This window comes from Mustela nivalis (genome assembly GCF_964662115.1).
Source record: "Mustela nivalis genome assembly, chromosome: 3".
NCBI lineage: Eukaryota > Metazoa > Chordata > Mammalia > Carnivora > Mustelidae > Mustela > Mustela nivalis.
In genome coordinates this window covers 93,356,731-93,373,328 of record NC_139022.1, presented here as the reverse complement: position 1 = coordinate 93,373,328, position 16,598 = coordinate 93,356,731, and the positions used below count along the sequence as shown (strand labels likewise).

The window sequence follows — 16,598 nt, the reverse complement described above, 5'->3', positions numbered from 1 at the left end:
AAGCTCTGAAGTACATTCTTCTTCTAACTCCTCTACTAGTTCTTTAGTCTTCCACTGCTCCAAGTTATGTCTTCATTAATGTCATTTTCATCTTTCTTAAGCAAAACTTAAGATGACAGGAATCCTCTATTCAAAAATCTTCAATAGCTTACCTTGGTCTAGAAAATATTTCTTAGCTTGGTTTTCATTACCCTAAAAATGCAATCTCATGGTCTCTTCCCAATTTCATTTCCCATGATTGCCTTTCAGCCATACTAAGTTTTAGCCACACTTGTCCATTTTTCCTAGAAATGTTCCCTTATCTTCCTACAGCCATATCTTTGCCAGATTCTCAACTCCACATAAGGAAAGACAGACTGTTGCACCCATGCCATTTGCGCACAAGGCACTCTTTCTCATTAGAAGTAAAGTCTCCCCCTTCAGAGTCCTCATAGCATTTTACTTCCACTCTCCCTACGGTGCTTAATAGAACCCGGAGTACAGATGACTAGTCTTGGGTACTGATTCTAGCATTTAAGCAACTTTATGGCCATTAATAAAACCCTTAAGCTCTTAGGGTCTCAGTTGATAGGATTTCAAAGAAAATGATATAGGAAAAACTCTTTTCTAAACTACAGAGTGCTGCTATGTCATAGAAGTTCTTTCTCTGCTGACCATTCCCTTTCAAGTACTGCCTTACAGGAGAATGCTTCATCCTCTTTCAGTACCTCATTTGTAAGATCTTCTCTGAACAGCCCAGCTGCTCCTAGAGTTTGGCCCTGTATGCTCCCAGAGTACTATGAAGGTCCTTATGTGGTATAAGTTAATTTTTCCTTGAAGTTTTGCTTTGAGCAATTAGACAGTGATCTATTTGAAGGCTGGTAATTTGTCTTATCCAGTTTTATAATCCCGCGGAGAGCTTTGAACTCAGGATCTATACAGCAAGTATTTGTTGAATGAATGGATGCATCAGCAATTGATTACATGTATAGATGACATGTCAATCTTATGGAACATTTATTTATGTGTAGTATTTTTCATCTGACTTTAGACTCTAAGCTCCATTAGGGTAGGCTCTTTGTGTGACCCATTTTTGTATCTCTATAGCTCCATGTAGATGATATGAAATAAATTATAGAAAGTGGAACAGAAAAATGTAGCTAAGCTGGATGATGATGCATGTAAAACATGAGGATGCTCATGCATGTAAAGCTTTCCCTGTATGACAGGTTGTTTTTTTTTTTCCTGGTGTGCATGTAATCTTAATATCATTTTAACTTTGCAAAAGAAGCTATTATACTTAACATCAGCATCATTAAATTCTCAAATTGAATATAAGGATGTTTATAAACATAGATACACCTTGTAATGGTGAGAGATATTGGGGCACCTGGGTGGCTCAGTGGGTTAAAATAAATAAAAATAAATAAATAAAATCTTAAAAAATTTTTTTTTAAATGGTGCAGAGATATAAACTTCAGTATGGGTCATACCTTACTTAGTTCAAGTTCTAACACCAGCCTTAGCAGCAAACATCTAGTATAGTTAATATTACCACAGAGAATCCCTTAAATAACTCAAATGTAAAGCAAGCTGTTCACACTGTGCACGTCTATGGGAACTGAGATGGGGAAAGAGCATATACCATCCCACACTAGTGGACATAGATCCATGCACTTTGGTGGCACATGAAGAAAGTGAAACTGCCCTATTCACACTGCTATTACTCTCTCGTCTGTTTCTTCCCTTCTGCATAGTATATATATTTGAATTTGCATTGTTCAGTGCTCAGACAGTGTAACTCTATTGAATTGTTCTTTTTATAGCATGTCCTTAGTCACAACAGCCTGGAAAGATGAATGGGTCTGTCTAAATCTTGTTAGTCCTTGAGTAACTTAACCCCAACCATCCCTGAACTAACTTAAATCCAGATCTGGCATGGAGAGTATAGTGAGGTTGTAGTAAAAATAGTAATTTAGTGCAAAAAACTGCCAGTTATGTGAAGGCTCACTTTCATTCTCTTACTCTGTTTTTAGGTGATTTTAAAGATGTCCTGGAGTCAAAGTCCTGGAGACAAAGGTAACCCCAGGGCTGAAATGTCCTGATTCTACAGAACTCATCATACTCAATTTCTGACTCCTTTAGCCTTAGATTTCAAATTATTTTTCCCTAAAAGGAAAAAAAATTTACTAACAACAACAACAAATAGTGTGTGTGTGTGTGTCACGCATGTGGCGTGTATATATATATATAGAGAGAGAGAGAGAGAAGGAGAGATATATAAATATATATCAGAGAGAAACAAAATCTCTTGCAAGTCAAAGTAACTAAGAACTCCCTTGTTAGCAGAGTATGACTCCAACCACAAGCAAGAGAAAGGGAAAACAGAATTGTGTTATTCTTGGTGTCATAGCTACTGGATTCCTAAAAGAGAGAGAGGAGGGGGTGAAAGAGAAATAGAGAGAGAAAAGGGGAAGGAGGAAAGGGAAGAGAAGGGAAGGGACAAAAAGAGGAACTCTAAGAGAATGGAAAACTGCTGGTATTCTTGACTTTCTTGTTATTTACAAGAGGAATTACAATGGAAACACCAGGATCACATAACTTATCTTATACTGGATACCAGTATATATTGTTCAGAAATAACAGCACAAGGGAGCCTGGGTGGCACAGTCATTTAAGCATCTGACTCTTGTTTTAAGCTCAGGTCATGATCTCATGGTTGCGAGATCTAAATTTTTAAAAAATCTTAAAAAATAAAGAAATAACAGTACAAACAAAAGGACATATTTTGAATTAAAATGGCAGGGGCCAGAGGGAAATTATAAATTTAGAAAAATTGTATGCCCACCATAAGAGCAAAATGAATAATTTGTGACTGTTCAACAGACATTGAGGATTCTATAGCTGTATGTATGCATGTATATGTGGGTGTATAAAAATTTTATATATAAAAATTACATATAAAATCATATATATGTGTGTACATACATACATATATATAATTTACATTATATGTATATAAATACATATATACATATATACATATTCTATATACATATTAAAATTACATATAAAATTATATATATGTGTGGGTACATACATACATACATATAATTTACATATATATGTATGTATATATATAATTTTTTACATACATATATATAATTTTTTTCTGGCTTTTGCCTGGATTAAAAAAATCAATGACTAAATGCCACATTCTTACAGTAATCTCTCATGTATTATGATAAACTGAAGGCTACATGTTTGCGAGAGAGTTTACTGTGAATTCTCATAAAACCATAAGCTCAAACTTCAAGAAATCTTAGGGGAATTTTAAATGTTTTCTTCATGCATATTAGGCAAATTCATTGTTTTGACTTAGTCATTGTTCAGAAAGAAACACCACAGAGGTGGAATCTGTAATTTTATACTTGGGGTCAATTCTAAAACTTTGGAACTGGGTATCTACCACCCAAATGGTCTTATAATTTAGTGGTATTGAAGAAAAGTGAATGTCACTGTAGTAAAGAAAAGAAACCAACACACACACACACACACACACACACACACAGCATTCTGGGTAGAGTCTATGGAACCAGTGACATAAAGATCACTTAAGAAGCTCTAATAGTAGATCACATTCATAAGAAGTATTAGTTAAGCAGAGTAGAACTGACTGACAGAAGGATTTAGTAGCAGATAAAGGGAATTCAGTGATGATGGAGGGAGTTGAGATAAAGGCAGGCAAGTAAGGTGATTCCTGTTTCTGGTTTGGATAAGTGCATAGTAATCAATTAAGTTTTCCAACCAAGTAACAGAAGAAAAGAAATAGATTTTTTTTTTAAAGATTTTACTTATTTATCAGAGAGAGAGAGAGAGAGCACAGGCAGAAGAATGGCAGGCAGAGGCAGAGGGAGAAGCAGGCTCCCTGCTGAGCAAGGAGCCCGATGTGGGACTCGATCCCAGGACGCTGGGATCATGACCTGAGCCGAAGGCAGCTGCTTAACCAACTAAGCCACCCAGGCGTCCCAAGAAATAGATTTTTTAAAAGAAGATATATAGATAGACTGATTGACTGATTGATTTTAGAGAGAAAGAAACCGAGTGGGACCAGGGGCAAAGGGGGCGAAAAGAGAGAGATTGATTGAGTCAAGCAGACTCCTGGCAGAGCACAGGGCCAGATGAGGGGCTCGATCTCAGGAATCTGAGTTCATGACCTGAATGGAAACCCAGAGTCAGATGCTCAAATGACTGAGTCACTCAGTCACCCTCTTAAAATCTATCCTAAGAGTAAGACAATAAGTTCAGTTTTGGCCATAAAAAGACCTTGATTTCAGGCAGTAGGTATCACACACTTTTAAATGAGAAGAGTGGCCAGTGCTTTAATGCAGGTTTAGAAGTTGCCAAAATGAATTAATATGTTTCCGAAAAGTTACACATTTATTTAACTGTCTCTGATTACTTTCTTATTCCTACTTGGAAAAAGAATTTCATAAAAACTGCTTAAATGCCTATTATATGTCAGGCCCTGTACAAAGCACTTGAAACACTGTAATTTAAAGCACAGGCTTAGATCTTGTTCCCATGTCCCCTAATTGAATGTGGAAGGAGGCTGTTAGGCCAACAAAATACATAAATACATGATTACAACCATGAGAACAGCTAGAAAGAAGATAATGGTGCAATAGAAGTATATAAATAGATGCCTAATATTGTCTGGCCATTTAGGGAATATTTCCCTGGGGATGTTATGGCCTGAAGAGTAACACCGTGTGCCTCCAAGAACCACATAAATGGAGGGCTGACCACCTTTTAAAATTCAGAGTACATTCCACTTTGGAAAGCTGCTTATCCTTCCCTTGGACACCTGCAACTTCCTTCTCATCAAATTTTTCTTCAAGGTATCTCTCTTTTTCATGACTAGCAGAACTATCTTCTTCATTGGGGAACCTTCCTCTTAGGGACATAGAAAGCAGAACATCATGGATCTAGCCCAAGGCCATCACTCTTGTTTCAAAGGCTTTTGGTAGATTGCTGACCACCACTCTTTTTTGTTTGTTTGTTTGTTTGTTTTTGTTTTTAAGATTTTATTTATTTATTTGAGATAGAGACAGTGAGAGAGAGCATGAGCGAGGAGAAGGTCAGAGAGCGAATAGACTTCCCATGGAGCTGGGAGTCTGATGCCGGACTTGATCCCAGGACTCCGGGATCATGACCTGAGCCGAAGGCAGTTGTCCAACCAACTGAGCCACCCAGGCGTCCCTTTTTTTTTTTTTTTTAAGATTATTTATTTATTTGACAGACAGAAATCACAAGTAGGCAAAGAGGCAGGCAGAGAGAGAGGAGGAAGCAGGCTCCCTGCATAGCAGAGAGCCCGATGCGGGACTCGATCCCATGACCCTGAGATCATGACCTGAACTGAAGGCAGAGGCTTAACCCACTGAGCCACCCAGGTGCCCCGTCACTCTTTTTTGGTTGTGCTTCTTTCCGATACTCTATACTCATCTATAAACTGTTTGATAACCAGGCCCTATCCTAAACCTGGAATACTTTGTCAGAATTCACTACTTCATTTATCACAGTTTCCAAAGTAAAATTAAAATTGGTAATAGAAGCTTTCCTTTTTCTGTACCAGATCACCTGTGTAAATAATTGTGTTCAGTGTAAGAGCTAAGTTATGGAAAACTAGAAAATAAGAGCAACAAAACAACAATCACCACCATGAAAAAAGTTCAAAATGTTAAGTAATTTAACATCTCTAATTAGATGTAGAAATATGACTAACACATGAAGGTCTCTGTGATTACAGAGAGTCTCCTGTACTTCATTGGCAATAAACATTCTAAGTACTCTCAATGGTCCCATTCTATTCCTTTTGGCATAGGTACAGTTAGGTGATGGGTGAATGCAGAAGGACAAAGGCTAATGTTTATGACTGCTTTTATTTATCCCCTGAAGTTGGCAATGGATTGGAATAATATCTTCGGTTAGCAGATATTATCTACTGCTTATTTCAATGTTTTAAAATCCTAAATCATAAATAAGACACTCATAATATTCTTAGATCACATTTCCAGTGAATAAACTTTAAAAATTATTTATTGTTTCTCTCCAAAATGAAATGAAGAATGATTTAGTAGATTCACCTTTTAAAAAGATCCATCTCCCTCCCTATCTTCCCCAGTTTGTTTCTGCCACTCTCCTCCCTGTCTCACTACATTTCAGACACCTCATCTTTTTAGTTCCTTTAATGCTCACATCAGGGCTTGATTCCACACAGAATGTGTTGCTTATATTCAGGCCTCATCATCCCAAGGGGAACATTTTTCAAATGTGCAGACTATATTAGGTACCTATTCATATAGTCTTAGTGGGCTCTTGCCTCCTTTTGAGCAGTTCTCACAACTATAATCACATATTTATGTATTTTGTAATTGTAATGAAACTGTCCATGTCAAGATTTTAATACAACTTGCTTCTGCTAGGATAGGGCTTAAGTCTTTTCCATTTGAATTTATGTCACGTGCCACACCCAAACTACTCTCCCTATAACAGCTGTTTCCCTCCCACCATTCTTAAGGAGGAGGAAAGATGCAAAATACACAAATGATTGAGGTTCATTTGAGAAAGTCTGTGATAGATGTGTTAGAAAAGAAGAGCTGCTAGTTGAAGGAGCAACTCCCATTTGGAAACAGGGAATTAGAAAAAGCTTAATGAGGGGTGCCTGGGTGGCTCAGTGGGTTAAGCCTCTGCCTTCAGCTCAGGTCATGGTCTCAGGGTCCCACATCAGGCTCTCTGCTTGGTGGAGAACCTGTTTCCCCCTCTCTCTCTGCCTGCCTCTCTGCCTACTTGTGATCACTCTGTCAAATAAATAAATAAAATCTTAAAAAAAAAAGAAAAGAAAAAAAAGGCTTAATGAAAAAGACCTCAGGAACAGTTGGGGTTAACAAAATGCAGGAAAAGGGGAATTGTAGGCAAAATCAGAGGTATGATCAGAACTTCTTATATCCAAAATGCAGAGTACAATGGGAGATGAGCAAAATTTACAAGGCAAGAGAGTTCAGAAAGCACTAGATCATCATCAATTGAAATTTAGACTATTTTTGTAGACAGTGACAAACTACTGCTATAGGTATGGGGGTATCATGAGGAAATTTTAGAAAATTAATCTGTGGATGATGATTCAGAACAAGGATGACAGTAGAATAAAGATGCCAGTTATGAGGTGTAGCAGTCTTTCAGGCAAAAGAGCACTAGAACTTTGTTTAGAAGGGCATAGTGGGGCTGACAATGAAGGGAAGAGGGAAGAAATACACCTGCCCCAGCTAGTGGTAGAGCAGTTAGGCTGAAGGGAAGAAGCATGGAGGAGGACTTCTTGGTTTCGCCATAGATCCCTGAGGAAATGGAAGATGGTGAGACTCCTTGGGTCATTTTAGTTTCAAATATATCAAACTCAAGTTCTCTGGAGGAGTTCTTTGGATCATAGGCCGCTGGATGTACTGCTTTGGAACTGAGGAGAGAATGAGGAAGCTGTAAATTAGTTCTAGTTTGAACTGTTACTGCCAACAATTTTTATCTAGATTTGAGAAGAGAGGGTTAGAAGTAACCCAAGGATAATTCGAAATTTTATTTAGTAGAAAGAAGGACTTTCCATCAAAGAAAGCCCTCCCTCTCCCTCAGAGTTTTCCCTTTATGAAAATGTGCTCTTTGCTATCAGGATGAGCTGGTTACAAGGAACATGTACATGCAGCCCACACATCCATAGTCAATGTGCCTGGGCTTGTTGATGTGGGGGTGGGGGACAAGGGGTCCACAGAGCTTCATTATACCAGGCCAATAGCATGATCACTTAATATTTGTTATCTTCCGTATAATTTCACCTTGCATTTTTCACTTCACTTTGAAAAGCAGGTCAATGTTTAGCACATAGCCTGGAGCTCTAAGAATGTATTAGATCATTTATTCTGCTTCCTGTAATGCAATCTCAGTAGCACCTCTACTGAAAGAATAATAGGCCCTGACAATGCAATAAAGCCACTAATTCAGACAAATCAGAAGGCTGGACAGTGTGAATCACAGAATGTTTTAGACCATTTTAAAAAAGTGTGGCGAGTGTCTTTTTTTAACCAGGCCAAGAGAGTATTATCTATTGGTTACTGTGAGAAAGAGGAAAGAAGGTGTTTTTATGAATACATAAAAAATATCAAGAGTCTGGATAAAAACAAAGGTTTTCGGAGAGTTTTGAAATACTCCCCCGTCCATTCTGTTTACATAAGGGTTTCTCAATCTCAGGACTATGAGATCTGGGGGGTCAAATAACACTTTGTTGTAGAGGCTGTTCTATGTGTTCTATGCTATTTAACTACATCCCTGTCCTCTACCTTTCTTGATACCATTAGCCACTCCCCAACGTATGAATATCAGAAATATCCCTACATGTTGCCAAATGTCCCTAGGAGTAAAACTGCCCTAGTTGAGAACCACTGGCTAAACTGATAATTTAATATTCATATAAAATAAAGGACCATAGCGATGCTTGAGTGGTTTTGTTGGTTAAGTGTCTGCCTCTGGCTCAGGTCATGATCTCTCCAGGTGTTGGGATCGAGCCCCACGTCAGGCTCCTGCTCATCAGTAAATCCCTTCTCTCTCTCTCTCTCTCTCTCTCTCTCTCTCTCTCTTTCTCACTCTCTCTCTCTCTCCCTCCCTCTGCTCATTCTCTCTCTCAAATAAATAAATAAGATCTTAAAAAAAATAAAAGACTATAGAAAAGCAAATGCCTGTCTAGTCTCTGTTTGAAAGATTATAGATTCCAAATGAAAGAGGTTCTATTTGATGAAGACTGATTGTTCATAATGTGTAACTGTTTCCTCTGGTACAAAATGTAGGAAGTATTTTTTATACTTGGTAATGTCTCACTCCTGCAGGGTCAGACTCACTGACAAAATACTATTTTTATGTATACGAGGTCACTGATTATGCAGGGATCATAGTGCAATTCTTATCTTCCTCCATAGTTATTACTAGCAAATAATTTCTATGGATACAATTTGCTATGTGCTGAATTAGGTCTCCCCAAAATTCATATGCTACATCCCTAATTCCCAGTACCTCAGAATGGGACTGTATCTGAGACAGGGTCTTTATTTGACAGACATAGATCACAAGTAGGCAGAGAAGCAGGCAGAGAGGGAGGAGGAAGCAGGCTCCCTGCTGAGCAGAGAGCCCGATACAGGGCTTGATCCCAGGACCCTGGGATCATGACCTGAGCCAAAAGCAGAGGCTTTAACCCACTGAGTCACCCAAGCACCCCCGAGACAGGGTCTTTAAAGAGATAATCAATGAGGCCATTAGGGTGAGCTTTAATCCAGTCTGACTGGTGTTCTTACCAGAAGAGTAAATTTGGACACACACAGACACCAGGAATGTACACACAGAGGAATGGCCACATGAGGACAAAGGGAGAAGGTGGCCAGCTGCAGGCCAAGAAGAGGCCTCAGGAGAAACCAACCAGGTTGACACATTGATCTTGAACTGCCAGCCTCCAGAGCCATGAGAAAATAAATTTCTATTGCTTAAGCTACTCTGCCTGTCATATTTTGTTATAGCAGTCCTAGTACAATAATACACCATTTGAGTCAATGAATAGCTTGCCGATTGCTCGAGTTTGCAACTTTGTAATTCTTCTCTGAAGAGAAATGGGCTGATTAACATACCCTCAAACTTGTTATTTTTTTATTCCTGTCTTTTTTTTTTTTTTTTGTATCCTGCTTTTTCCTAATCCCAGAGAGAATAGATAGCATAAGCCTACCTCCAGGATTTAGAGAAAGAGAGGCCTGAGCGTATATGAGAGAAGCAGATGGGAACAAAAAAGGAGCCAGAGACACAGGGTAGAGGCACTGAACGTCTGGACAAAGGGCTGGCAGAGACCCAGCAATGCACTTGGCTGTGAAAGGCGGTGCACTAGAGCACAGATGCTTTCCACAACGTTGGGGTGCTAGTGGGATGTGTCTCCTCCCTTCAGTCTCCCTTGTTTTGTTTTCTATTTTGATAAACATTTCTGTGAGTTTTACATTACAGCAGGACAAACAGAGAACCCGGGTTTACATTTCATAATTTGGTAACTTATTTTATGAATTTATGTGTTTATATCTTACTTCTTATAGTTGCAAGGTATTCCCCCCCTCCTGAGCTCCCCTCTGCCTCCTCCCACATTGACTTTTCCTCCTCCTTTCTACCACATGGAGCTTTATATATATACTTATGAATACAGTAATAACTTCGAGGTTCTGCTTTGCCAAACTGGTAATAACAGAAGCTGTGATCCCCAATCACTTGAATTCCTAGTCTATAGTCACTGCTGCTTGTAGCTTCTATAGGTAAATAAGGAAGGAGAACACAAGTGATAGGGAAGAAGAGCAGAGGCAAAATCTTGCCAAAGACTCAATATGGTAGCACCCAGGGGAGTGATATATATGCCTGTGCCAAGATGGATAACATGCATTTTCTCATCATTTATTTATTAAACAAGCATTTATCCTCTCACGAGTGCTGGGCTCTTTGCTGGGCGCTAAAAATATAACAACAAACCAGACATGATCTACGCGATCAAAAACCCTACAGTCTAATTGGGTGAGAAGAGAGTGGAAAAACCAGATTAAATCTGATTACTGAATTTCTGTGTATTAAATTAAGACATCAAAGTTTTATAAAATTACAAAGAAATTATGTTTCTTTCAGGAGTAAAAATACAGTTTTAGAGTTTTTGGAATCTACAAATAATTAAAAGCAAAAAATTAAACTCAAGAATATGGAAAATCACTAGGATTACAGATGGTAGGATGGCCATTCTCTTCAACATGGAGCTTAACTAAGATTTAAGAATGTTAACTGCTTTGTTAATGTCTTCATTGACGCTTGAAATAAAAACTAATAACTATTAAACGACCATGTGGTCACACTTCTAATACAGCTAATTTTTATCTTGGAAATTATTTCCTTGTGTTCCAAGAAAACATGCAGTTCTTTCAAAAAGGCAGTATAAAGAAGGACATATTTGTATTTAAATCGAGCTATATTTTGGGGTGCCTGGGTGGCTCAGTTGGTTAGCTGTCTGCCTTTAGTTCAGGTCATGATCCCCAGGTCCTGGGGTTGAACCCTACACCAGGCTCCCAGCTCAGAGGGGAACCTGCTTCTCCCTTTCCGTCTGCCGCTCCCAAGGCTTGTGCTCTCTCTCTCTCTCTCAAATAAATAAATAAAATCCTAAAAAAATACATTAAGCTATATTTTGCATTTATGATTAGATTTCCTTCTTCTCCAATTTAGTAAAAAGTTAAATTTCTTTTTATGACCTCAACTTTATGCTTCTGTGAATAGGTTACAACCTCAATATATAGTCCCTCTTCTTTAGATTTCTTTCCTATTCTCTTTCCTTCTATCCTTCTTTCCTTTTAGTAATTAAGAAAGCAATGCCCTTTTCAGCCAAATAGCACAACTGTGACTACATGACAATAAACTTAACTATGTTGTTTTAGACAAATCTTGGATGAGTCCTAGCAAGCACTCTTGAAAACTTAACTGTTTAATTTGGGGTAGATTTTAGTGGATCTAGGATGATAATCTATCATCATTCCAGGTGTACAACTTTCTTAGCAGACTAGAAGGAAGTTCAAATAAAGGCTTTAAAATGTACAACTTAAAAAAAATGAGCTATATAATAAAAAGGCATTCTCTATGATTTGGAACTTCATTCATTCATCCACCTCCTCCAACTATTGTTTCCATACATGTTTGTTGTCACACCTCCATGGGCTAAAAGCTCTAGATATTATGATTTAATGATTACGTATCTTTTCATAGAAAGTCATCTATTTGATTACTCTCTCTATATAAGCAATGTATTATGCTAAAAGTCGGACCTGAATTTTTACATTTCAAGGTCTATGTTATAAAAGGCTGGTTATTGCCAAATGCCTTGCAAGAATATTTGCTTGCAAAACACAGTGTGATGCTCAATATCAAAACTGATTGGGGGTGAGTCTGAAATTGCCTGGTTATAATACAGTATGCTAGGAGTCCACCTTCTATGCACGTATATATCAATTTACATCAACATATGATTCCCCTGACTTACATATAAAGCTTATTACTTTAAAGCAGAAAGAAATAAGGTAGCATGAATAGGGATATAACATCCAAATGTGGACTTGGCAACTTAATAGGATTTGTTATATCACACCACTAATTACAGAAGGAAGTGAGAAGGCAGCAAATGAGACAGGTCATGTGTCTCAGGAAGTATCTTAAAATCATTGTTAGGTACTGTTAGCCTGTTATAAATTCAGATGGTGTAGAACTGGACAGAAAAACCTTGACATCCTGGGGAAAAGAATAAAATATTTTCCCTCAAAAACATTTAAAAGTTCAGTCCCATCACATCATAACTACCCCGCACCCCTGCCTTTCTTTTTTACCCCTTCTGTTGAAAAACTAATCCCATGGCATTTCTGAAGGTTTGGAATTTTTTTTAAATCAATCAAATATCTGAATGTTACTTCATGTTTATAACCAGGTCAAACCTGGAAAAAAAATGTATGCACTGTGATTCTGTGTGTGCGTGTTATTAGAAAAAGAAAAATAGAAGAGTAAGAGGATAATGATAATCTTCAAGCAAAACATGTTACTTTTAGAATTTTATATTTTTCTTTCAAGACTTCATCAACTTAGGGAGAACTGGCATTTTCACAGATAGAATGGAACATCCTTATAAAACACTTCTGATGTTCACTGTGAAATGCTGAATAAAATGACTTTGTTTAAAACCAAAACTGAGGAATGATTTTTGGACCCATGAGTCAAACATCTCATCTCTGTTCTGACACTGCATAAAAATGCTGGAAGACAGAACAGGTTTAGTTATTACACACTGTCTTCCCTTCTAATGAAAACACTGAGCTTGACTCTGAGATAACTAATTATACAACCTGAGTTTGCCTGTGTAGTGTGTGTGTGTGTGTGTGTGTGTGTGTGTGTGTGTACACGTGTGTGGTGTGGGGGTGGGTGGAGTTAGCAGAATCCTGGAACACTGATGTACAAATGACATTTTCTATAGAAGAAAAATATCTATCCCTATTCTTGCCTCCCTAGTGACCACATGAAAATTAATGCTTTTAGTAGAATTTTAGCATATTTATTGCACATTGGCCTTGAGGAATGCTATGGGCAGATCATAAGATAATGGGCACTGGGTAATAAGAGCCATTAATATACCCATTATTCGACAAGGTCCTCCTTCAAATATTCATTATGGATGATTCTGATGTCAGTACGAACACTAACCATGTTTCAAAAATTTAAAATCTACAAACCCTGAAACCAGATAAGCTTATGCTGAACAGCTAAGAATATTTTCCAGCTTTCTCTCTTTGGTTAATTTTTTTCCTAACTGTTCGGTAGGCTGAATTTTCAAAGTAATCTCTCACCATAACCCTCCCACCTCAGCAGACCTACAAAGCAGCTAGCTACCAAAGGGTAACAAAACACAATTTCACTGACAAACAGCTAGAAGAAAGGAAAGCAGTTACCGTCTCCTCTGTGGCTTAATATCAATTGGCTTGTTGATTGCATAAGGCGATCCATGAACATAAGGGCTTCGGAATCTAGCTACCTTCTCCAGTGTTAGGTACTCACAGCCTGTTGGCAAACTCATTTTATCCGAAAGACAGGAAGTAAAAACAAATCTTAGCAGTCAGACCAGCATTCCTCGGGACGCTGGAACGAATATGTCAGATAATGGATTTCAGGCATATGCTGCTCACTGGTTGCTGGGTTCTGCTTTTCTTCAAAAGTAAATGCGTGTTTCTCCCAGGTTACATGCACTACCTTGTTTTCTGTTCATGGACACAGGAAGCTTGTTGCTTATTTCTAATCAGAGTCGTGCTCTGACCAATTATTGGCTGAGCAGATGAAGTAGAAATTCTGTAGCTCCACAAAACCCTATTTCCACTCCACCCAAATCTCGGAGGAGGCAGCGTGGTTTAATTTATTCGTGTCTAATGTCTAAGAGAACATCAACCTAATGTAATAGTGGTTGGGAAATCATTAATTTACCTATACACCATGCATGCATCTGACAGGGAGGAAATAACCAACTATTTGGTGTATTTTCAAAAGGGGGAAATTGTTTGTAAAATTGATAAAAGATACGTAGAAAATGAGATGGGAATGATTATGGGCGCTTTTCCAATTTTCTGGTCAAAAAATTGTGGGTTCTTATTCATAAAATTACTGTTCACAATAGAACTGAACACAACCTCTCAGGAACATAAAAATTGAAAACTATAGCCTTTATACATTAACATTTTGACTCTGAAACTGATTTTTTTTTTCTTATTAGAAACATTCTTTAAGAAATGCAATCTCTGTCTGCTCCCTGGATTAAGATATACTGAAAAATTGATAGGATATTCTTTAACAATTGTTTGTAAATCAGTTTTTCATGACAACGAAAGACAAACTGGAAACTGCAAGTGACACCAAGTAAATCACACAAGGCAGCAGAGTCAGAGCCAAGTTCTAGCTTTAATACGCCCACAGTTCTCACTAACTCCTTCCCCATTTCCTAAGGTTCTAGCAACAAGGCCCTTGCATGGAACCTTCAGATAGGAGGAGTTCAGAGTACCGTGGATGATAATTTTGATATTTGAAAATGATTTCTTATCTAGGATTTGAATAAACACAACCTATTTATTCAAGAGTCCGGAACCTGAGCAAACACAAAGTTGTTGAGAGAAAGCCATATTTTATTGTGTAGCGGCCAAGTTCAGACACTGTTGAACACTGTTAAATAACAGACATCATTTAAATTCAGAATTTTTTTTAATTTCAAAAGGGAAGATGGCTTTCCAGTTCATAATAAGAATTTCTGTCCAATGATTCTATTTTTATATTATTTTTATCATGAAATGATGCATGCTTATTTTAACATTTCAAATAACACCGAGGTATACAAATAAATAATGCTTATCTCTTCCTTCCTATTAATCCTATCTTTTCTTTATGCTAATCATATCAATGTATATGTAGATACATAATATATACACAGACACACACACCCCGACACCCATCTCCTTTCTTTTTGTGCAAACTAGGTTTATACCATACAGAATCCTAAGTACTTTTCTACTTAAAAAAAATCATAGACGATTTTTCTGTAAATGCATAGAGATACAGTGTGTTCTTTTTCATAGTTATGTAAGATTCCACAGAATAGGTGAGTTATTTATGCAGCCAATCCTTTACTAGCAGACATATAATTCTGAACTTTTATAAACAATTAACACATTTGTTAATATATTTTCTCACTGGTTGGGTGCTTTTATTTCAGTAACTAGGTTGCAAGATCACAAACTGTATACACTTTTCCCTTTAATAGGCTCCAGGAGTTCACCCTCTTACAAGTCATGCAGAAAGATGTCCATTTCCCCACACACTCTTGACAACACTATCTATTGATGTTCAAAGCCAGCTCTCCAAAATGCCCAGAGATTGCACACAGTTCCTGGTCAAAAGGAAATTGTGATAAAGATGCCTACAAAAGTAAGAGCAGTTTATCTAAACTAAAATCTACCAGCCGAAAGTCTAGACTCTACCTCAAAATGAGGAAAAAGTTTAAGCAAAACAGAGAATTTGCTGCTTAATTTACATAATTAAGGAAGATAAAATAGGGAGGGAATCCCTGCTATGTTTCTACTCTTTCTTAATGAGGATTATAGATTATAATTCGGGGCAAGTCACATAATTTTACAATGTGGAGGCAGTGTTTAATCACTACCACTTAATTGTGATACACAACTGTGTATAATTTATAGTTTTTGAATTTACAAGGCTCTTTGGGCCTACTGCCTCATCTTCAAGTCCTAAGAACAAATGTGCAATATTTTTATGTGTAAACTAATGTAGGGGTCTTTGCCCAATATTAGAGAATAAGACCTGCTTCACAGAAGAATTTCCTAAAAGGAGAAAAATAAAAAATTGGAGACATAAACTTCAATGGGAGGGAAATATGTGCCCTGGGATGGGTAAAATTCCTTGGTTTTCTTAGCAGGGGCATTTTTGCTTATACCTGCTCAATGATTTGCTGTGAGCCTGGCAGGATCTCATGGGAATTACTTGTACTTAAATTGGGATGAGAAGAGACTACTGCTAAAATCCACCCTGCCAAGAATCTAGAATTTGTGAGAATACTGGTAAATTAGCAGGGAGCAACCTCTGAGGGAAACTCAGATCATCCTGAATTCCACAATTCCCTTTCTCTGAGGCTGGGTGGAGGTAGTGGAGACTTTTCCTTTCAGAAAATAAAAACACAGTGGGGAACCTAAATTCAAGTACAGATTAGAAGCACAGTCTGTAACAAGTTTACAGCAAAATAAGACTCCAATCACACCAAAGAATCATGAGGCCTACCCACTGACATTTTGCTTGCTTTTACATACTAGGATTTCAGTGGTGGGATGGGCATAGTATCCAAACTCACTCATCACTCTCATGATTTGAAGGTCTTGAGAACACACAAACAAGGGCAGGTATCACACTAGACTATCTAGAACATCAATATTTTTCAG

At 37.7% G+C, this 16,598-nt stretch overlaps 1 protein-coding gene across 19 annotated transcripts in view; it reads right to left on the bottom strand.

Annotated features, from left to right (window-relative positions):
* PDE4D (phosphodiesterase 4D) overlaps positions 1–16,598 on the bottom strand; it is a 1,511,392-nt gene that overhangs the window by 406,890 nt on the left and 1,087,904 nt on the right. The window contains exon 1 of one of the 19 annotated variants that reach the window (XM_082725926.1): positions 13,560–13,740. The exons of the other annotated variants lie outside the window; for them this stretch is intronic. Coding sequence (XP_082582052.1) covers positions 13,560–13,684 — 125 coding nt within the window. The 5' untranslated portion in view covers positions 13,685–13,740. Of the gene's footprint in view, positions 1–13,559; positions 13,741–16,598 lie in introns of those variants that run through there. 19 annotated transcript variants of the gene reach the window in all.